Below are 23,705 nucleotides of genomic sequence, written 5' to 3'. Positions count from 1 at the left end.
CTTCGCCATATTTCACTATGGAAACAAGGGACGCTACGATAGCGCGGTGCTTGCAGATTTGAGCTTGAGCTTTACTTGCTTGCGCTGTCTTGACGTCTCCACTCCACTCCACCCCACACCTGTACGAATACTGTCGGTCCACCAAAGGCATCATCTTCTAATCTTGTGACTGGCACGATTATTTCCTGATGCTTGATAATTTTGAGTCCGAAAGGTGTGCTATTTTGTTAGATCGGTGATCGCCCCATAGAAAATGGTTGTGTGCTCCCATTATTTATAGTCCTCTCTCTCAGCACGATGGCATCTCCAGCACCTGAATTAGAGGTACCATGGGGTCAAACAATTCAAAAAGCTGAACTTGACTATGCGTTTTGGATGCAATCCAAACAGCTGGCTCTAGCTGCAGAGACCAGGGCCATTACGTTGATGCAAGGCAAATCCAGTGTTGCATGCTCGTCGAGCTCATCCGATGCCAGCAATCCTCTACTGCACACACAGCATACTATGGCGAGTAATCGTGTGTACGAAGATGGAATGAATATTGAGGAGGGTCATTTTTCGGAAGATCCCAGTACTAGTACTGCGGAGGCCAGGGCTGTTGCCTCTGCTGAAGGAGAGTGGCTGCGTAGTAGGTACACTGTACAGTCTTGTTACATGGCGGAGACCAACGTCATGTTGGTGAAAAGCAGCACACCAGTTGTGCCGGAGTCTGCCGGAGAGTACACTTGTAGTGTTGATGAGTACAGCAGTACACAAACCATTGGCACTAGCAGCAGCAGAAGTCAAGTAGATGTAGAAGATTCAGGACAGCAGCAGCAGCAGCAGCAGCAGCAACAGTGTGTTAGTGATGCAGAGCTTGACCGGCAATGTCGCAGCACACCTCATGACGTTGATACAGCTACAGCAGTTGTCAGCGACACTGTACCTGTCAATACAGAGCTAGAGGTCAAGGAAGATCCGATCTCGGATGTCACTGACAATGCTGGTACTACTATGAGCAGTGTAGAATGTCATGCAGACGCTGGTAGCGATGTAGGGGTGGACATCGCAACGGCGGAGGCGCTGAAGCAGCGAGTTGCCAGTGCTGAAAATGCATGGATACAGCAGAGTGTGGCACGTGTGAAAGCAGACCAGACATGTGCAGACATGATGGCATCGCATGCCGCCGTCTCAACCACTGCTGCTTCTGCTACTGTCATCACTTGTGGTGCTAGTGCGAGTGTGGTGGCTACTTGTGATGATGAGCGTGTAGCTGAGACTAGCACTGCAAGTACTGAGCCTGATGCTGTACACACAGTACACCACTCTGTGCATGCAGATGATAGTGAAGATGGTGCTGCTGCTGATGGTGCTGCTGCTGATGGTGCTGCTGCTGATGGTGCTACTGCTGATGGTGCTGCTGCTGATGGTGCTGCTGCTCATGGTGCTGCTGCTCATGGTGCTGCTGCTGACGGTGCTGCTGCTGCTGATGGTGCTGCTGCTGCTGATGTTGGTGGTGGTACTGGTGGTGGTGCTGCTGCTGATGATGTGCTGCTGTGCCCCATGCCAGATGATGACGGCGCAGTGGGGAGATTGCAACAGGTGGCGTGTGGCGAGAACGCATGGCTACAGCAGAGTATGGCGCACACTTGCGCTGATCAAGCTGAAACCAGAATACTATCAGCTGCACCGACATCAACAACGGAAAGAGCCGGCAGTGATGAATGTGATGCGATTGCAGCAACCGATGAGCTTGCTGGTGAGCTGTCTGCTCTCGACACATCTCCTGTAGTGCAAGCAAGTGCAGTAGACACACTAACAGCCAGCTCTTTATCGTGTGACACACCTAAAACCATGTCATCAGAGCCAGCAACACTCGTGTTGGGGGAAGAAACACCAGCAGCAGCAGCAGCAGCAACGGATATACGCAATACTACTCCTACTACCCGTGGTAACCGTGGTAACCCTGATGATTGTGATCCCGCTGTACCTACTACTGCACATGGGGTTGACAAGACTTTGCTGTCTTCATCTGACAACTCATCTTCTCATGGTGATCAGCCGATGGGCAAAGATGCAGAGCCAGCAGGTTCGACATCTGGTACACCTGCATTAGCTACTGTCCTGGCTACGTCTAGCACCGACGCCACTGATGGTGCTGCTGATGCTGCTCATTCTACTGCCTGTGACGTTGCTGTACCGATAGTGGCAATTGAAGACGCTGTCATTACGAACATGACGGCGGATACCAGCAGTGAGGCAGTACTGACCGCACAGCCCAGCAGTGAGGCAGTTCTGAGCGCACAGCTTGAATCAGCCGTATCGACAGCACTGGCTACTAGTAACACTGATTGCTCCGAGCCATCCCCAAGCAGAGTTGAAGATGGCCGCCGGCAGCCACAGCAGCAGCATCTGCAAGAGCATGCAGTAGACCCGCTGCCCAGTGAGGATACGCATAAGCAGCCGAAAAGCAGTGTCACTGGTCGGGCGGACGAATTGGAAAGCAAGTCAGCAGCGGACAAAACTAGTCCTGTGGGACGCAAGAAGAAGGTGGTCAAGAAGAAACTGAAAGCCAAGACCAGTACTCCTGTTAGTGAATCACCAGCCACTGTATGCAATACTGGTACGGTGGCAGCAAGTGATATTGATATCTTTGCCGATGGCGCGGCCACAGCTGCCATTGCTGATAGCGCTCCAGTGCCTGCTGATGGTGCAGTGCGCAAAGTCAAGAAGAAGACAACGAAGACAAAGACTGACGGTGAAGTAAAAAAGAAGAAAAAGAAAGTCGTGAAGAAGACAGTGGATGCAGCAGCTGTCGGTGAGTCTTCCACTCCCACTAACTCTACAGTCCAGTCTAGCCCTAAACTAAGCGATGATGTAATGCTGGCAAAGGATGACATCATTGGGATAGAGACGGCTACAGAAGCACCACTGGATTCCTCGGCTAGGCCACTGGCTATGGCATCACCCATGTCCGTTGACAGTGCTGCCTTAGAGCCTATAGTTACTGCTTCTAGCAATGATGTCATACCAACGAGAGATGACATCACAGCGTTGGAGTCCAATGCAGAGCCGTCGTTACCTTCTACTGCATCCGCCGTAGAGCCAGCTGCAGATGTCGGTAACTCAACCGCTGTGGACGAGCCAGATCTCGGCATGCACGATGATCCGCTAACAACATATAAATTGCTGGCTAGTACAGATGATGCTGCTGACCGTCAAGATGGTGACGATTACGCAAGACCAGTATCACCAACTGCTGCTGCTACTGGCCACAATGGCAGACTGTTGACTCAGGACGTTCTGGTCTCGGTGTCACTGCCCAGCAAGCAGATAGCACCCAGTGCACACACAACCAGCCTACAGCAAGATTGTGATGAACAGCACACGCTGGATGATGGTGATGAGCAACACACGCTGGATGAACTAGCGGGTGAAAGTATGCCTCATCGAGATGATAACAATGAACTTGCCGATGGCACGGCTCCAGTGCTTGACTCAGACCATGCACACAGTAGGCATACAGATGACGACGACGGGGAGAACTCTGATCATGATGACATTGCTGGAGTAGTGGGTGACACAACACCACTATCAACACAAGCAGTGGGTGATACAACACCACTATCAACACAAGCAGCATATCATGATGATAGTGATGCTGTTGTAGATGATGCAGTGGACGAACGGACCGACTCTGCTACTGCGGCACCGACTGTGCTGGACGAGTCACCAGTGCATGATCATCAGGTACATGATGCTAATGATGTGCTAGGGGATGTCACTCGTACCACTGAAGATGATGTTCCAGGTATAGGCCGACCTGCAGCCACAGTGGAACCAGCACATCGACAGAATCCAACAGCGAGTACAGCAGCATTAGACACAACCAACGCAACAGTATCGAGTGCAACAGCAGTAGCGAGTGCAGTGGAGCAGCAGCCTATATTAACCAAGGCAACACCTGGTCCTGGTCTAGTGCCGTTTCATCAACAGCAAGATGTTGTGGCCAGTGCTGCTCACTCTGTCGGCGTTGACTTGATGGCTCTGAAGCAGCAGCAACAACACCTCTCCGCTCTCTACCCGACTGACATACGCGAATGTCAGAATCTCCTCCGCGAGGAACGCACACGTCGCATTGTGGCTGAGAAGCTGGTTGATATTGTCCAAGAAGAATCAAGTACAGCCATGCGACAGCTTTCTAGTGAAACCACCGTACGGTTGAAGGTGGAAAGTGACCTATCAGATGTGAAGGTTAGTTGTGTCATGTCGGTTGTGTCCTGATAACACAGAATGGCCGCGACACGGGGGGGGGGGGGGGGGGGGGTGTTATCGCAAAACTTTTCATCAACCACAACGCGCACCTCAAAGGGATTTGTTCAATGTCAACTGGATATGGTACTAGTTGTTAGCATCTTTCACAACTGCTGTGCTATGGCCCCTTACACATGCACGGTCATCCATCTTTAATCTAGCACTTTATAAAACAGCATTCTCCATAAACCAGCATATTTGTCAGTATAAACCAAAATGCCCTATCCGTGCCCGCTCCACCAATAAATCAGATTTGTTTTAATTAAAATTAATCCCGCACCCTCCCTCAGGGGCGTTACACACGGTACGACCAGTACGACTGCGGTCACACCACTTTTCGTCCAGGATGGGCCGCTCAGAGCGCCCGTGAAGTGCTAAAACGTGCTCTGTTGACCGAGAAATCCAATTTTTCCCGAGGAGGGGGGGGGGCACCTCCCTGCACCCCGGTCGTACCACTCCCCACTGCCCTGTGACGCCCCTGAAGTACTCACGAACTGAGATCCCCCCCCCCCCCCCCCGGGACACCCTGGACCCCAGTCGTACCACTCCCCACTGCCCTGTGACGCCCCTAAAGTACTCACCAACTGAGATCCCCCCCCCCCCCCCGGACATCCCGGTCGTACCACTCCCCACTGCCCTGTGACACCCCTGCTCCCTAATCCAATAATAGTAAGAAGAAGGACACAGTTCTGGTTCTTGAACGACATCTATCTGAACGTTTTCACGAGTATACATGTACTTACACGCCTTCCTCGTCAGGTTCCTTCTTCTTAGTATTATTGCACTCTTGTCTCCGAGGAAACTGTCCTGCCTAATCCAGCAGAATTTCCGTAGCACCAATGGTACTGGATTATAGACTCCAGGGACCACTGTACACTCGTGTAGAAGATGTAATACAGTGAACATGGTTGGTGTGGTGTGTTATGACTTTCTCTGCAGGCTGAGCTACGCAAGGAGAAGGAGACATCTCAAAACCTGTCACAGCGTGTTCAAGAGTTGGAGCAGAGTTTAGAAGGTACATCACACATGGTAAGTTGTCATGCTCGTCCTTGTGTGTGTGTGTGTGTGTGTGTGTGTGTGTGTGTGCGTGTGTGTGTGTGTGTGTGTGTGTGTGTGTGTGCGTGTGTGTGTGTGTTCATGTGTGGTGTGGTGTGTGTGCGTGCGTGTGCGCGAATATGTGTGTGCATGTGTACATACGTACAGCAGTGGCAGGTGAAATCTGCGCTCGTAACTGTGACGTTACCGGTGCTGGGAATGATGAACTATGCAGTGAACGTGGTGTGGAAACAACTTGTGGAGATCATTTTCAATTATTCATTGCCCTGTTTTGCCTCACATTGCAAAGCTCTTCTGTAAATCGCCTTGTTTTCTTTGCATGGGTGTACAGGCAGTACACTATTTGTGGGTTGGTACCAGGGAATCGTAGAACGATATACGAGTGGACCCCAGATTTGGAAGTTCTATGTGATCCATGGTCTATGCAAGTGGTGATTACGGCCTTGACTTGCTGACCCTGAACCCGGGCCAGATCAATGTGAGCGTGTGCAAAATGACCCTGCCCCAAGGGTGACTGAAGCGATTAGCTTGGGAGCGAAACCCACATTTGTTGACGTTGTAGTCACCTGCCTCGTCTCCTTAGATTTTACGACTATTCTACGACTATTCTACGACTCCCTGGTTTGTATGCGGCGCAAGTGCTTTCACATGGCATATCCTATGCTCTGTGTGTGTATCCCTCGGCAGTGTATATATACGAGAACAACTGTTGTGTGTATCTGATGTTCCTGATGTTGTTGTTGTGTGCTAACACAGGTGAGAAAACTGGAACATCAACTAACCAACAGCATGGCTCTGAGAGGGTAAGCCAAACCTAGCCCCGCTGTTACGTGAGTCAGATGTATTGATGCAATCTTGTGGAGTTCATCAGCATGCATACACTTGTACATGTATCTCTATGTCACTATGTCACTATGTCATGTAGATTTAACATCACCTGTGCTACAATGGTCCATTGTTCATCTAGGGCTGTCTGTGAAAGGGTCATTTTGCTGGCTAAATGTAGATGCTGGTAATGCCACATCTCATTTACCGTTTTACTCTGTGTGTGTGTGTGTGTGTGTGTGCGCGTGTGTGTGTGTGTGTGTGTGTGTGTGTGTGTGTGTGTGTGTGTGTGTGTGTATGTACCGAAGTATGTGTGTGTGTACGTTTGTGTGTGTGTGCTTAAACTGGACATGCTTGGTTGGTGAGCATTCTACAATGTATCAACTACTGGATGTACAAGAGAGGATTCTATTGTTGTGTGCTGTTGTGTGCTGTTGTGTACAGTGGTATGGACTACATGCTAGATGCAAAGATCTCCAGAAGTCGTGCATCAGAGGCTGAAGCTAAGCTGGAAGGTACGCCCGGTCTCAATGGACAACCGTTTGTTTTTCTTGTTATGCCATCATGGTCATGCGTGTGCGTAGTACATCTACAGTTCTACACGTGTGGTGTAGTGTAGTGTGATAACAAAAGAGTAAGTTTAATATTGCGTCCATTCCCAAAGGGAATTCACGACAGCCGCTAACACCCGGTAAACCCTAGCGGCAGATGCAGCGCCTAACAGTGGGGGCGAGGGGATAAGTCTCACAACCATTGGCACGAATGCCGGAAAAACCCCATTAGCCGCATCCATGTACCCCTTGTGCCTGCAGTGCAATGCTAATGTGATAAGCAATGCAGCCACTACATGTGCTGTACTGTAGTAGAATGGCTGTCTTGATTGTAGCAGTGTTTGCCATGTGTGTATGCGCGCGCGCGTGTGTGTGTGTGTGTGTGTGTGTGTGTGTGCACGTGTGTGTGTTTGCACGTGTGTGCGCATGCATGTGTGTGTGTGTCTGTGCATGCATGCATGTGTGTGTCTGTGCGCGCACGTGTGTGTACGTGCGTGCGTGTACTTACAGTCACCCAATCCGAGCTGGTCCAAGCTCAGTCGGAGGTACAGCACTTACTAGAGCGCTTGCAGGACTTGACTTCTTCCAGGTATGTTTGTATGCACCGCGTACATTCATTAGTTTGAGGGGGAGTGCGCATGTATGTTTGTAGGTACATGCATGACTGTATGACTGTGTATTTTATGTACACACCACCCTGTAGGATGCTCACCAATAAAACACATTCCAGTAAAACCTGTAACTAACGACCACCCTTTTGGGGCCAGAGAAAGCGGTCTTTAGTGGCAGGTGGTCCTTAGTTAGAGGTTTGCACCGCTTAATCATAATGGGAGACCATCCGTGCCTGGCGGAGTGGTCTGTAGTACCAGGCTGGTCGCTAGTCACGGTGCCGGTCTTTACAATTGTACAATTGTAGTTACATGTTTGACTGTAGGTAGGTATGTTGGCTGATGTTTGACCAAGGCCATAAAACTCAGAGTAGCAACAGGAAATGATTAGTTTGTGAGCACCCTACTAGACTGTGTGTACTCACTCTAGTGATTTTCACTACTACTGTTTTAAGCACTCTTGGAGTGTTGGTGCTGGACGACAACCACTTCTCTTCTTGCATGATTGTGTAGTATGTATACTTGAAGTAATTGATTATTGTTTCAAAACTCGCTGTGTTTTTGACAGTTACAGCACTCTGAAGTTGATCTGTTGAGCGGATTTAAAAATGTTGTTGTTCATTGCAATCGGTTGGGCCATTCTCATGAGACCTAAGAAGGTTGAAATAGCCACGATGTAGCTGTTAAGAGATAGAGTAATTTTAAAGGGCACTGATTTTGGCCACCAGCACTGGATGTGCAGCTTCTTGAGGTGCTTGATTTCACAATTCCTTGTATTTGCTAGAATAGCTGTCTCTCTATCGCTGCACTTGTGTGCAGTATTGCTGGGCTTGGATTGAATGTTGTATTATCCTTTTCCACTCCCCTGACTCCTCATTGCTCATTTACTGTCTTCCGTCAGTTTCTTGCTGTTGTTGCTCCCGTGTTTTATTCTGGCTGCTGCTGCTGCTGTTGTTTCTTCTTCTGCTGTTGACGTTGCCCCTGTGAGATTAAAATCAGTGTAACTACCATATTGGTGAATGTTGGCCTGCTTGTAGAGTACAGCTTTGTTAAAAGAACTGAGAACTGTTGGTCTGTGTGGTACAGTGCAGTGCAGTAGTAAAATGCAATGTAGATAGTTTTTCTTTCTTTCAAGTACTGTGCTTTTTTGTGCGTGCATGCGTATGCTTGCATGTGTGTGTGTATGTGTGTGTATGTGTGTGTGTGTGCGTGCACGCGCGCGTGTGTGTGTGTGTGCGTGTGTATGTGTGTGTGTGTGTGTGTGTGTGTGTGTGTGCACGTGCACGCGTGTGCATGTATGTGTACATACGTTCTTTCCTTTCCCTCTGTCTCATAGAAAGGAGATGGTATCCAGCGATGTTCACAGTCGACTTCTGAGCATTTCTGACGAACGAGCTGTCAGGGCTGAAGAAGAAGTCCGGCGCTTGCAAGATGAGGTGAATTTTTTTGCAGCTGTTACTGCTGCTGCTGCTGCTGCTACTTCTGGTTGTACAGTTGTTGTTGCTGCGCTGTTGTGACTTGTGGTGGTGGTGGTGGTGGTACTCCGCCTGCTGTGACGGCTGTTGTTGATGAAGTAAGCTCTGTTCATCGTCTGTTTGTGTCCTTGCAGATGTCTCATATTCGTGTTGCTCAGGGTCTTCCACCAGGTCACCATTCAGGGTTAGCTGGCAGTGTAAGTGATCTGATGTGCCATTTCCACCGTGCTGCAACATCACATGATACTCTGATTTGTACTAGCACTGTTTGTGCGTGGGAGTCCTTCATGGGTGATTGCTCCCGACATAGGAGTGCATACATCGTGTTGCCGACTTCCACATTGGGGGCAATCGACTTCCTGCTATTGTTGCCGACTGCTAGCTGCTGTGAGAAGTTGGTAAGAGAGTTTTCTTTACATGAAGTAACCATGTCATGCTACGTGCGGAATATCACCAAATTCAAAGACTGTTCCAACATTAGACATGAATTTTCCTTTTTTTTTTCTTTTTCATGATTGTGTAACTGTGCAGTCAGGTATGGGTGCCTATTCCCACGGTTCAATGTTCAATACTGCCGGTGCAGCAAGTACAGCACACTATCCAGGCTCTACATCCTCTTCAGCCTCTCTGTACGGCTCTAGTTCATCAGCATACATGTCATCGATGTCCAGCATGTATGGAGCACCGCCACCGTCATCTACTACTGGTGCGGCTGAGCCTCTGGGTAGCTACGCCAGCTTTCTACAACAGACTGCGCACCGAGCAGCTGGTATTGCCTCTTCGCCGTACTCCGCCTGGGGTCATATGCCACCATCGACATCAAGCACTGCTCACATGTCTCCGTATGGTACATCTCAACAACAGCCATCCTGGGCATCCACTGCATCATCATCATCATCATCATCAGCCTATCAATCCACATTGGCTGGTCACCCGGATCACACATACCCCACATCATCAACAGCACGTACGCCACAGAGGCAATTTGCAGACATTCTCGAGTCGTCCAAAGCAGGCAGCACCAAGCCGTCAGTAATCGCCGACGCTGTCAAGAAACAACCAAAGGTACTGTCAGCGTGCCTGTGTGGTTTACTGTCTGTGTCTAACTGTATGTGTCTAACTGTCTGTATGTACGAGTGCTCGTACATGTAACTGTCTGTACGTAACTGTCTTTAGTATTTCGCTCCTGCTCTGGTAGTAGTTGAGCACTCTCATGTGGGGTAGTGCCTTTGCTGTTTGCATTACGCAGAGCTCATTGACTTTTCAGTTTGAGCACTCTGGCAAGGTACGTTTGGGCCTGGTTTAAATCTGGCTTTGGAAAGTTGTTTTTTCATTGCTATCAGGTTCGGCCTCATTTTCTCTGTGCTGCGCTGATGAGTTCACAACGAACGAAACAGCATGCTGTCCGCAGATTGAGTCTAACTGTCTTTATTTAGCTGTCGGTATGTGACAATCTGTATGCTTGTGAATAAATGTCTAGAATGCATGAACTGAAATGCAGAAATGATCAAGCTTCACAATGCATTTCCGTAGTGGTCTAGCGCTGTGACTCTGATGTACTGTAGCTAATACATGACTCTGTGTAGACAAAGTGTCTGAAGTCCTTGCTGCAAATAGTGCTCAACACCTCAAAATGGGCAGAGCGTACTCACTTTGTGTATCTATTGACTGTACTGTAACTGATATGCATGTGTGTGTGTTTACCGACTGTACAGTCAGACCTCGCTTAACCGCACACATCCGCTTCCCACAAAAATATCTGGATAGGCGAGGGAACCGGATAATCGAACACCGGTTATGTTGGATGCACCACGTATGCTATAAATCTGTAACCAGCTATTTTCTTCCGGATGGCGAGGGATCCGGATAAAAGAGGACCAGATAAGCGAGGTCTGCCTGTACCTGTACCTGTACCTGTACCTGTACCTGTACCTGTACCTGTACCTGTACCTGTACCTGTGCCTGTACCTGTACCTGTACCTGTACCTGCACCTGCACCTGTACCTGTGCCTGTGCCTGTACCTGTACCTGTACCTGTACCTGCACCTGCACCTGCACCTGTGCCTGTACCTGTACCTGTACCTGTACCTGTACCTGTACCTGTACCTGTACCTGTACCTGTGCCTGTACCTGTACCTGTACCTGTACCTGCACCTGCACCTGCACCTGTGCCTGTACCTGTACCTGTACCTGTACCTGTACCTGTACCTGTACCTGTGCCTGTGCCTGTGCCTGTGCCTGTACCTGTACCTGTACCTGTACCTGTACCTGTACCTGTACCTGTACCTGTACCTGTACCTGTACCTGTACCTGCACCTGCACCTGCACCTGTACCTGTGCCTGTGCCTGTACCTGTACCTGTACCTGTACCTGTACCTGTACCTGTACCTGTACCTGTGCCTGTAGTTTCCTGGCAAGTGTAGTACAATGATACACGTGAACGGTCGGTGCAGTATGGGTATTGGCTGTCCCCACTTTACCTTGACCTAGTTAACACATGCTGTACTATATCTGCACGGTTTCCTGTGTGCTTGTGTGTGCATGTGTGTGTGTGTGTGCGTGTGTGTGTGTGTGTGTGTGTGTATGTGTGTGTGTATGCGTGTGTGTGTGTATGCGTGTGTGTGTGTGTGTGTGTGTATGTGTGTGTATGTGTGTGTGTGCGTGTGTGTGTGTGCGTGTGTGTGTGTGTGTGTGTGTGTGTGTGTGTGTGTGTGCATTACACCACAGGATGCATCACCGATTGAGAGCGATGTAACCAGTAGTCCTGCAGCATCACCACGACGCCGGCTTGTGCAGCTCACTCCCAAGAAGAGTGAAACCAGTAAGTCAGGCTAGAGCTAGCTGCAAGCGTCGTGTAGCGCTAGTTTTAATTTTTACTGCTTCACTGATCGCTAAGAACAGGGTGGGAACGTACAACATTTATTTTTATATTTTACTATGTTCACACACCAAGCTCGAAAATAATAATGAAAGGCAATTGTACTGAGACTAGGACGAACGTGACAACTATTGAGCAGGGACGGCACCGAGATGCAGCAGTGATGGTGGGGCATTGATGGCTCTGCCGACCTGAGGTCTCGGCATCACGGCCAAAAACACGCACCAAAAACGAAAGATAGAACTGTACGGGTCAGCGAAATGAAAAGAAAGCGAATACATGAACACGACACTAGGTGATGTGAGTTTCGCCATCCACACACCATACACCATAGCAAACCCTTGCAGAGTTGGACCCTCTTGGGAGTGCTATAAATTTTACTTTTGGTCGTATCTGTGCAGTTGAACACAGTTTTCATTAGTTACTGGTCTACCGATACCCGGGTCTGGGCGAGGGACACTGCGTGAACTGTTCATATCCAGGACAGGGTTTCTTTTAAGAGCTGTTCACAGTACTCAGTAGTTGATATGGCTGCACAAACTAATGCCCTACCGGTCGGTTTTCTGGCTGTAGTCAGTAGCACTGTACTTTGCAATAGGTCCTCAGCTTTGCGAGTATTTAAACTGTCCTCGAGGAGTGCTGCCAACCATTACATGACGCTGATTGGTGGTACGACAACACTGCTCACATGACCAACTTTCATGGATCTGTTATGTTCCACGAACTTGGATAGAATGACCCAACGCACATAAGGAAAGTGCCTTATGTACAGACTACATATTAGCGCTGCAGACTACATATTAGCGCTAGCTATCTGAGCGTGCCAATTGTATGAATAATAATGTGATACAATTGTATGAATAACGAGAGAGCTTGAAAGCTCAGGGCCCTGCGCTATGCTTTGTTGCCTAGCTCATCGTGTATGTTGTCAGAACTGATGGAAATGCTTTTTCCTTTGATTGGATGCATCATTGTATTGCAAAAACGTTTCAATGAGATACTGAAGTAACGTCTTCTGCATAGCTATGGGACCGGCGCTGACTCTGCCGATCACGGGCGTTCTGGAGTCGACGAGATGTCTGTCCTGACGTTTCCTGGGACCGGCGCTGACTCTGCCGATCACGGGCGTTCTTCTTCTTATTATTATTATACTGACAGCAACTAACATCCATTCTGATTGCATTTACTCGTCTCCCTACTTCGTATTTCTTTCCAGAAAATCTCCTCATACAGCAGGGAGTCGTTTACATAATATGACAACCCTGCTATACATCTACATGACTGTATATACGTTATAACTATTATGCTATCGGCCTACATGCGATTCCCGGGCTGGTCGACAGGCGGCCCAGCCAGCCTGCTAGTGGGATCTCGGCCTCGCACACAAATCCACACAAAATGTTACTGCACTGAATGCATTCCCCCGATACACTTCGCATATATACTAGTACTCATTCTCTTAATGGTACCGTACTCTTGATGGTACGGGACAGGTACGGGATAGCGCCAGACATGTCAATGGCACAAACAAACAAAAATATTGTGGCCAGCTGTCTTTGCTGGTACGGTACAGTACGGGACAGATACGGGATAGCGCCAGGCGTGACACAAACAAACAAACAAACACCAAATTAAAGCTGTGTGGACCCTGGCTAGCGCCAGACGTTACTGAAGTAACGTCTTCTGCATAGCTACGGGAATAATGTGATACAATTGTATGAATAATGTGATACAATTGATCCATGTCCTCTCAAGTACATACAGCATCACACCAAGATCCTTCAAACCCGTGTAGACGCGCAAAAGTGATACAGACGTAGACCAGTTTAGCCTTTACTTTAGGTCAGCAGTATTTTGTAGTATCGTGCACCACATGCACACCGGAAAGGCAATCTGAAAGAAATGCGGGACTGAAAACGGGAAACTGGCCGCGCTGTTGTGAAAACTCAGCTTGTGCTGTCCGTATGTATGGTGTGAAATAGAAAAAAAGAATACTTTTCCCACACCGGGAATTGAACCCGGGCCGTCTGGGTGAAAACCAGAAATCCTAACCACTAGACCATATGGGAGTCAGTAGTGAAGGCTAGATTTGTCGAAGTTTTGATTGATCGTATTCTCATTATATTCTTCAGACTCCCCCGCCTGCTTTTCACCTGCCTTGAACTAATCTAGTCCTATACATGTACTCGTTTTGGACACCCATGGCATGGACACCAGGGTTTTAGCCAAAGGGGGGTAGGGGGGCGCAGCACCCCCCCTACTCCGTTTGCGCGCCCCCCTGTGAAAAAGTGCCGCCCCCCCCCCCCTACTCATTTTCCGATTTTTGTGTTTTTTCACGCCATTCAACGAAAATACAGTCGATAGTCACTACTAGAGGGTTCAGAAAGGCACATTTGTGAGGGGTGAAGTCGGGGTTCACCCTGTATGTTGCATTTTGCATGGCAAGACAAATTTGGACAATGGAAAGAATGGGTCACGGGGTAACTTTTTCCCATGCCCGCCCCCCTCAGGCGCGTACGCAGGGGGGGTTTCCCGTTGCCCGGAAACCCCCCAAATGTTCCAAACGAGCAACGTTTTTGGGCATTTTTTGGTAGGGCGCATGATCGATCTGGCAAGAATGCAAAACTTCAAAAGATCGTAACTCAGTCAAATCTCGCTCAAATCCTACGATCCAAATATCCAGGTCAAATAGAAAACTCTCAGCTGTCGGTTGAAACAATGTGCGAAGCGCTGCGAGCAATGTATCGTGAGATCAATCATTCGTAAGTTGAGCCGCGATCTCGGCAATTTCAAAAGCGCGCAGTGCGACTTGAGTATCAAGAATTTGAGATTTTCGTCACGCTAATTTGCTCAAATTTGCAGGGGCTTCACTTGTGATATTTTCAAGAGTACGAGGTGATTCGTCATTATTTAACACGAAAGTAAAATAGGCTTCCGTAGGGTTCGAGGTGTGAATCTTTCCATTTCGTCCTCTAAAAATGTAATACTGATGTCTTTGGATTGCAATGTTGGGATTCTCATTCACATATTCCTTGGTGTTGGGAAGCAGGTGGCAGTTGAAAAATGGCAATTTTTCCGCATATTATTTGTTGTGGTCATTTCTTAACATCATGGTAAAATAGGCCTTAGCAGCACAATTTCAAGTCAGTTTTCAATAGAAGGAGACCCTACGTCTCCAGGATGGTCCAGCAAGACTGGATCAAGATCATGTTCATCCAAATACAAGCCATTCAAGCTTACATAGCAACAGGTTTATCACCCTGATTTCATGTGTAATTGTGATCAACATCTGTTAGCAAATTCAGTGATTGCCAATGTTTGGCCATTACTAGGGCCAACACACCGACATTCCTCCTTCCCAGGCGTCGTTTCCAGTATGTAGCTATCATATGCTTCCTATTCAGCTAAATATGTTGTCACTCGAGGTTGAAACCAGCGGCTATGACTCTCTTATACTCTATTTTACCGTAAACATCGCGCACATGCAGACTGAAAGCTCTTGCAATGTCACTTCCTGAAGGAATATCAGTCTCAATTTTGGAGGCGAACTTGACAGAACATTGGCAATGGCAATGGCAAAAAGAAATTTGAAGTGACTTTTTGCAGGTGCTTGCAGTGAGATATTTTACCGATTTGTTAAGAAATAACTCAATATTAAAAAATTACGAATCACCTCGTACACAGCAAAAAAATCGAAACTCTGCGATCAACCCTCTACCGCTATCCTATCGCGCTGGATATGTACATGACTGTACTGTGTTCTGGCTATCATGGTCGACCTCTCCCTGCATGGTACCTTTCCACTTCCAGGAAGCCCAAGATAATGAAGAAGATTGAGTGAGTAGAACTGAAGTAGAACTGAAGAACTGAGTAGAACTGAAGTTATGATCCAAACAACACGAAAAAATGCATAATTTTGAAAATTTCCTAGGGCTCTTTAGAAAGGGTTAAAACTTTTTAAAAAAACTCATTATTTGGGATTAGGTTGGAAACCCCCCTACAGGTGACCCTGCGTACGCGCCTGCCCCTACTATATTGACCTGGCTAGAACCCTGGACACCCTATATTGCTATCCTTCTTCCATCTCTGAACATGATTTTCTCTCTCTCTCTCTCTCTCTCTCTCTCTCTCTCTCTCTCTCTCTCTCCCTCCCTCAATATATCTTGCTTGTTTACATAAGGACAAGGCGTTGGTAATAGTGATGATGACGATGAAGACATCAGTGACTGGTCTAGCGATGGCGAGGATGACGATGCTAAGCCCAGAACTGCAGCTTCACTGAAAGCAAGGTTCGAAAAGATGTCATCGCCTGGGTAAGTGTGTGTGTGTGTGTGTGTGTGTGTGTGTCTGGGGGGTTCACACATAATGTGTTGACCTTGATGTGTACTGGTATGTGCATGCATGTACATATACACATTGTTATATTCTACTTGTTTGACCTTACTGCGCATGGCACTGCCTGCGGTCACCTGTGCTTTGCCAATAGTGGGCCGTGCTTCTATTTGAGAGGGATTTGTATCATTTTAAACGGGCGTGTCCGGGAGGCTATTATCCAAGAGGGGCTTTTTTGGACAGGGGTTTCTAGTCAAGTGAGTACAGTATTATAAAATGTCGCAGTCATCACCACACATTAAGGAACTTACAACGGGTCTCCCAAATTGTTTTCGTCGCCGTCGTTTATGTAAAATATTAGGGAAAAGATAGTGATGCAATCTCAATCATACTTTATAGTTATTGTGTCGCACTGGTGTTGTGTTTGTTATTTGTCCATGCAGTGGTGTCAAGTTACCAGCTGGTGTGCCTAAGAATGCTGTGTCCGTAATGTCCCAAGCAGCCCTAGCCGCATCAGTGACTACCAACACGAATAGCAGCAGTAGTACACTGACAGCTGCTGCTCCCAGTGATACTACTAGTGGGTAAGTGTGAGTGGTGATACTAGTGGGTAAGTGTGAGTGGTGATACTAGTGGGTAAGTGTGAGTGGTGATACTAGTGGGTAAGTGTGAGTGGTGATACTAGTGGGTAAGTGTGAGTGGTGATACTAGTGGGTAAATGTGAGTGGTGATACGCGTGCCACTGCCTATAACGTTATGTGTCTACAATTGTTGTTTATGTAGTAGCCTTGTAAAATTTAATATAGGTCTAGTCGTCTAGATCAAGTATCTGTGTGTTGGCTGTCTGATGTTTGCTGTAGGGGGGGGGGGGGGGGGGCACGAGAAAAAAAACACAGTTCAACCATTATTCACCCATTTTTTCCACTATTGCCTTGTCACACAAAATGCAACGTATGGGTGCAGCAAGCTCCTGCAATATCGATTTGTGGCCCCATTTCCGTTGTGTGAACTGAACAAAATCAAAATAAATGAGTAGGGCGGTGCATTACCAGATTTAGGGGGGGGGGGGCTGCACCCCCACCCCTTTGGCTACAACCCTGCAAAGGACATGCACAAGCTGAAACCGCTCTGTCTGAACAGACGAAAAGGATTCCGGATGGCTGCAGGAAACAACAACAAAAAGTGTAATTGCATAACTACACAGGAGAAGTGACCCCATCCACCGCAAAGAATGCTCAACAATGCTGGCATGCATTGGAGCTAGTACACACAATGGAAGCGGTTGGATCCTCACCAAGGAAACATACCGTTAAGTCGCAGATAAAAGCCGGGTTTGCATACAAGCACATCGCGGATAGAAGCCTGAAAATCAAACGGGTCAAATGCATATAAGCCTGTCGCGCGTAGAAGCCTGGCTTCTATGCAAGCGCGAATCGGGTAGGTCAAGAGTGCATGCGCTATGTACGGTGCATAGTAAAACTGCCGCCATACCGGTAGTCAGTGGTAGATCTACGCGTGTCGCGCGTAGAAGCCTGGCTTCTATGTGCATACAAGCCTGGCTTCTATGTGCATACAAGCCTGGCAAAAATATCTGTGCTGCATGTAAGCATGGTTTGCATACAAGCCTGGCTTGCATTAAAGCCTGATGCAGAAAGCGGCTTATGTGCTTATAAGCCCGGCTTTTATCCGCGACTTCACGGTAACCATTGCTACTCCGAGTTTCATGATCATCATAGTCAACCGTCAGGCACGGGATGGGTGTGTTTCCGAGAGAATAGCCAAGGTCCGTGCGTCTTGTTGGGTCCATAGCTGCGATATCCGGCTCTTTTCCCGAATACCGTAGCACAGTATTGGAGACTTCAAAGGCTACACTGTCAACGCTGCATGGCTTGCCGACCTGGGCCCATGACGCTAGATTGCTGGGGACAAAACTTCACGTAATGCCCTGACTGCCCACATCGGTGGCAAACCCCAGTGCGAAAGTTATTCGCATGAATCTGCATAGGTGGTTGCCTGAATGGCATCAAAGCGCCTTGCGGTGCCTGAATGATTGGGCTTGGCATGCTTGGGCCCCGTGCAGCAACTGCTACCTTCTTTTTCGCCCTCTTGGCTTGAATGGCAGCTTGGAGACGCTTTTTCTTTTTCGAATTTCCCACCAACGCCATTAGCTGGTCGCCTTCCTGGAAGAATGTCGCCACCTGGTGACCATGCGTTTCTGCAATTAGCAACCACTCTTGCCTCTTCCTTAGCAATCTCTCACCTTTTCTTGCTGCTTTTCTTCTCTTTCTCTTCGACTTGGATTTCTATGCGTGAAGTACATCCAGCAGCTCTGAATTCAGCTCAAACTGCATTCAGCTCAAACTGCGTCGCGTAGCTCCTGGACTTCCAGCTCACGGTGTCACTGCTGGTTGACTTCAGGCTCTTCCTCCGTCTTGGGGACCTGGACCTAGATGGTGACGAGGAGGAAGACCGTGATGACTCTGACGACGACGATTGGGAATTTGAGTCTGAAGAGTCCGTCGGCCTTTTCCTCTTCGAGGATCTACCTCGGTTTGTCAACTCTCTGATATTCCGTTCCAACATCCGGATCTTCATTCCCAGCACTTTTCTCTCTGCTTCCAGCTGGGAATGTGGCATACGCTTTATCGGAGACGCCGGAGCCTCCGCCTGGGTTGCACAATGTGGCTGCTTCTCTTTGGCGGTTTCGTATTCCGACGACGAGGTGTTGCCAACTAAATCAGAGTCCGGGAATTCACAAACAGACGAGGCTCTGGCACCTCCTCTCCCACCTCTTCTACCTCTGCCTTTGGCACCTCCTCTCCCACCTCTGCTACCTCTGCCTCTGGCTGCAGCGTTACACCACGTCGCCTCATTTCTGATCATGAACATTTTTTAATTAACTACATGTACTCGGAATTTTCAATCTTCCACTTGGCAAGAAGGAAAACAATGATCAGCAATCCACGCCAGCACCAGTTTCCAGCAAAAACCGTGCCCTCACACCCATCCTCCACCACGTGCCAACAAATCTACAAAGAACACAATTTCTCGTTTATTTCACTGTGTTCAGCCAACGAGAAATGAACATTTCTTTTAGGGGTGAAATGAGTATATTGAATACTCGAGCGCTCGCTCGAAAATTTGAAACGAGCGAGTACTCGTTTTGCAAAATACTCGAAGTATCTTATGTATAGTGTACTGTATGCATATACATCAAGCACTTCTGTTACTCTGACCGGTACTGATAGCCTATGCAAGCACGACATTATTGGTTGTCCCTACTTACCAACAAAAGATAGCAGTTCAGACTATTTCCTGTACTAGGCTGCATGCAAGACCATGTGTATTAGGTGTAGTACGTTCGGTGTTACGAGAGTGTGTGCAGTACATTGTTTTGTGTTGTCAGTAAAATACTCGTACTCGGTCGAATACTCGCTCGTATTTTCAAAGAGTACTCGTGTCCTCAATTTTGGCACATGTTTCACTCCTAGTTTCTTTGGTGAGGATTCAACCCCTTCCCTTGTGTAACTGCATACAGTACTGTCGGTCTCCGAAGAACTGGGGGTCAGCCTCCTAGCCTAGACCGTTCTTATTTTCATGTATTACAGTCTATGCACTGTTGAGTCACCGTGTATACATTGGTATGCTGGGCTTGGTGAAATTCTAGCCTGGCCGTTCTTCGGCGCTCCGTTCTTCGGCGCTCCGTTCTTCGGCGCTCCGTTCTTCGGCGCTCCGTTCTTCGGCGCTCCGTTCTTCGGCGCTCCGTTCTTCGGCGCTCCGTTCTTCGGCGCTCCGTTCTTCGGCGCTCCGTTCTTCGGCGCTCCGTTCTTCGGCGCTCCGTTCTTCGGCGCTCCGTTCTTCGGCGCTCCGTTCTTCGGCGCTCCGTTCTTCGGCGCTCCGTTCTTCGGCGCTCCGTTCTTCGGCGCTCCGTTCTTCGGCGCTCCGTTCTTCGGCGCTCCGTTCTTCGGCGCTACCTGACAGTACTGTAACTACATACTATTGATGATTGAGTATTGCGCTCCCTATCCTCGGTTTGGTTGAGCACTTTTTCTGATGAGCAATCAAAGTTACCTGACCTTGTGCAAAGCTCTCCAGGGGTAAATGACCAGGCCATCATCCTTGCAGGGTTATAGCCAGGTCAAATGGGGGGGGGGGGGGGGGGGGGGCAAGGGAAAATTTATCCCGTAGCGCAATTTTTCCATTTTCCAAAATTGTCTTGCCACCCAAAATGCAACGTACGGGGTGGGGGAACTTCTCCCCAGAGAAGTGTGTCTTTATGAACCCTCCGTTAGTAACAACCAACCGCATTTACAACTGAAAAAAAAACCCACGAAAATCGACAAATAAGTGGGGGGTAGGAGTGCAGTCCCCCCCCCCCCCCCCTTTGGCTACCACCCTACCTTGGAAGCAGACCAGCCAAAGTCCTTGCACTGGCGAAGGATATCATCACAGTGATTGACTGCTGCATGTATGACATGGACATCCACAAACAGCTTCAGGACATGGTTCAACTGGGTGCAAGCACATGCCGTGTGGTCTCCACAGATCATGGCCAGAGTAAGCCATTGGAGGAAACGGACCAGCTGCTATGGAAGAGGGGATTTATCCAACACTTTCTGGATGAGATAGATAAGAAATGACTTTTTGTATGTCTTTCCAGATCTGCTGAAGGAGGCAGTAAGAAACCCCGTCCAGCCGTTAAGCCAAAGCCAGTGGTGGCTGGTTCTCGTCCTGCACACCTACGACAGCAAATATCCAAACTTGAAGAAGAGGTAGTGGAACCACCATCGTCTTTTGAAAAGGTACTCATACCCACACGTTAATTGTCCTACTGCTATGCTGCTGCTGCTGCCGTGTTGTGATTCATGTAATGTTATGATCAGCTGAGGGGTTTGCAGGATGGCTTGCTGTACAACACAACACATGTGTACTGTGGGTTGGTGTGTATAGAGCAAAGCAACTCCATTCAAAATGCAAACCTTTCTCAGTTTGATTGCTAGAATAAATTCCACTTTTATCACGCGCCATGTCCTTATAATGGTATCTTCTCCCACTGTCATCACTGGCATACAGTAATATAGTAAGTGTGTTGATATACATGTCACGTATTCACGCATTCTATCTCTCTCTCTCTGCCCCTCTGTCTCTCTGTTTCTTTATTTATCTCTCTCTCTCTCTCTCTCTCTCTCTCTTTCTCTCTATATCTCTCTCTCTCTCTCTCTCTCTCTCTCTCTCTCTCTCTCTCTTGTCTCTCTCTCTCTCTCTCTCTCTCTCTCTCTCTCTCTCTCTCTCTCTCTCTCTCTCTCTCTCTCTCTCTCTTTCTCTCTATATCTCTCTCTCTCTCTCTCTCTCTCTCGCTCTCTCTCTCTCTCTCTCTCTCTCTCTCTCTCTCTCTCTCTCTCTCTCTCTCTCTCTCTCTCTCTCTCTCTCTCTCTCTCTCTGTTGTGGTAACAGGACCCAATACCAGGATCAATGGTACGTACACTACTTCGCCGAGCACCCGGTCCAACAGGAAGACGATTGCCAACTCGGCGTGGCACGGCTGCCAAGTCAGACTCTCTCTTTGTCATGTAGTGTACCAGAGAGGCTTGAATACTGAAACTGTCAAGTTGGAGGAGCTTTGAGAACTGGAATACAGTATACCGAAATTATCAGTAAGTTGGTGAAATCAAGGACTAGCTGTGCACTCCACTGGTCTGGCATGGTGCTGTTGCTGCTACAGTGTAGTAGTGGCGTACTGCACTGCGCTGGTTAGGCTAACAAGGTGATCCTGCTAGTTGTGTACTGCGCTGGTTAGGCTAACGTGGAGATCCTGCTCAAGACCAGTGCGCTCTTGCTAGCCTCCGTGTTGCTGTTGTTCCCCGTCTTGGAATCAGCTAACAGTTATCAGCTATGCGTGGCGATCATGCGTATCAGCACGGAGTTGTGTGAGAAAAGCAGTGTCATTGGCAGCAGTGTGATACTTGTCCACTGGTTTATTTGAGTGCAGTGTGTGTGGTACTTACATGTGCCGGATCATGGACTATCAGTAACACATCCAGCACCTTGGACAATCAGTTTGTTGTTGGTCAGTTGGTTTGTCATTGTATGTACCGCCAGTCATTATGAAGACTGCTTGCTTTGTTTGCCGTCACTGTGCAATTCACTGTGCACCTTACAGTTCTGCATCTTCTACTTACATTAGATACATGTAGGTGCTTGTGTGTCATATCTACTAGATGTTCTGATTTTGTCAAGTGATTCTTGCCCCCCTCCGCCCCCCCCCCCCTTTGCTTCCAGAATATTATTATTTTTTACAAAATATAACTGTTGCGCCGTAGGTAGTATGTGCTGCAACAGTACGTCTATTTTATTAGGATTTGGAAAGTCTTGAATTATCGTTTCATAGCCCCGTTCCTGAAGATCGTTGACATTGTGGAATTACTCCCCTTTTTTAAGCATTTTCCTTCTACTCTGATTACTGCATTTTGGTGAATGGTGTGCATATCAATATTATGCTGTTTGCATAGTGCACGGTTATTCCATCACACACTACATGATAGATGTATGGACTGTGAATAGCCGTAGCAGCATGCACTAATGTGCCTGCTGCTGCACCCTAGCATCCTGCACACTGTGGTAGCACTCAAGACCGTGAATGTCATTCTGCTATTAATACACCAGTATGTACACACACGCGCACATAACATCGTGCTGTTCATCAACCGTTGTCTTTGTCATAATTATTCCAATGGTATGCAGCTGCACTCAGTCTTTCACTTACTTCTCATTGTTATGTAGACCGCCCTTTCCCTAGTTATGCTTTTATCTCCTTTCAAGTCAATCATTATAATAATTATGTATGGCTACTTTTTTACACCGTTGATGCAGATCATGATTTTGAATTCAGTGACATTTCAGTCTCTTGAATACTCGTATGCCGTGCGCCCAGGAGTGCTGGTTACCTTGGCAACAATCACTTACTGTGCTGTACTTGTGTGGTAATGTGTGCTAGCAGTCTATGCTGTGTATTCTGAAGGTGACTTGTCGCGGGCGAGAGAGAGAGAGAGAGAGAGAGAGAGAGAGAGAGAGAGAGAGAGAGAGAGAGAGAGAGAGAGAGAGAGAGAGAGAGAGAGAGAGAAGAGAGAGAGAGAAAGAGAGAGAGGGGGGCGTAACTACAGATGGTATCAACTATCATTGATCTATGTGTTGAGGATTGGGCCAGTAAAATGTTATAAGGCCACACGTTTTTATTTCTATGATTCGCCTCACCCGCGCGCGCGCATAATTATGATTCAAGGAGGTCGAGTCCGGAAGAAAAAAAATGAAAACTGTGCTGCACTGTGGTTACCAGTCATTCACATGCGCAACCTGGACTGCTAGCTCAACACATGATGCGAGGTTGCTAGCGATGCACTTCTGTATTTTGTTGTTGCACACTCTACAAATTGTAGCTGCTGGTGCACAGAAGCTCCTACCACGAGTACTAATAAGTAATAGCTAGCTACATAATTATACATGTAGTTGCTATACTAACTTTGGATGCTATTTTTACACGGTGTATTGGTCGATTTTAGAGAATTAATTTTAGCATGATTAGGTCTACAGTAAACTTTAAATATTATTATTAGACGCGACATTCCAACAGTCAGCAATCGGCTATCAAGAGTCATCTGTCCGTTAGTGATAGTTGTCGTGAGTTGTACAG

General features: G+C 47.9%; 1 protein-coding gene and 1 non-coding gene across 2 annotated transcripts; one reads left to right on the top strand and one right to left on the bottom strand.

The window, feature by feature from the left end:
* Nucleotides 1–79: 79 nt before the first annotated feature.
* On the top strand, nucleotides 80–22,976 carry LOC135821015 (mucin-17-like). The gene is made up of 13 exons (XM_065334064.1): nucleotides 80–4,233; nucleotides 5,233–5,322; nucleotides 6,106–6,152; nucleotides 6,619–6,689; nucleotides 7,236–7,314; nucleotides 8,670–8,769; nucleotides 8,943–9,005; nucleotides 9,340–9,873; nucleotides 11,536–11,629; nucleotides 15,867–15,999; nucleotides 16,462–16,602; nucleotides 20,679–20,820; nucleotides 21,473–22,976. Exons 1-13 carry the CDS (start codon nucleotides 298–300, stop codon nucleotides 21,590–21,592), a joined length of 5,550 nt encoding a protein of 1,849 aa, XP_065190136.1. The 5' UTR covers nucleotides 80–297; the 3' UTR covers nucleotides 21,593–22,976.
* Trnae-uuc (transfer RNA glutamic acid (anticodon UUC)) lies at nucleotides 13,684–13,755 on the bottom strand. Its single transcript has one exon. It is a non-coding gene; the product is annotated as a tRNA-Glu (tRNA).
* Nucleotides 22,977–23,705: the final 729 nt, after the last annotated feature.

The sequence above is a fragment of the Sycon ciliatum genome, chromosome 7, assembly GCF_964019385.1.
Source record: "Sycon ciliatum chromosome 7, ocSycCili1.1, whole genome shotgun sequence".
Classification (NCBI taxonomy): domain Eukaryota; kingdom Metazoa; phylum Porifera; class Calcarea; order Leucosolenida; family Sycettidae; genus Sycon; species Sycon ciliatum.
This window is presented reverse-complemented; position numbering and strand designations above follow the sequence as displayed.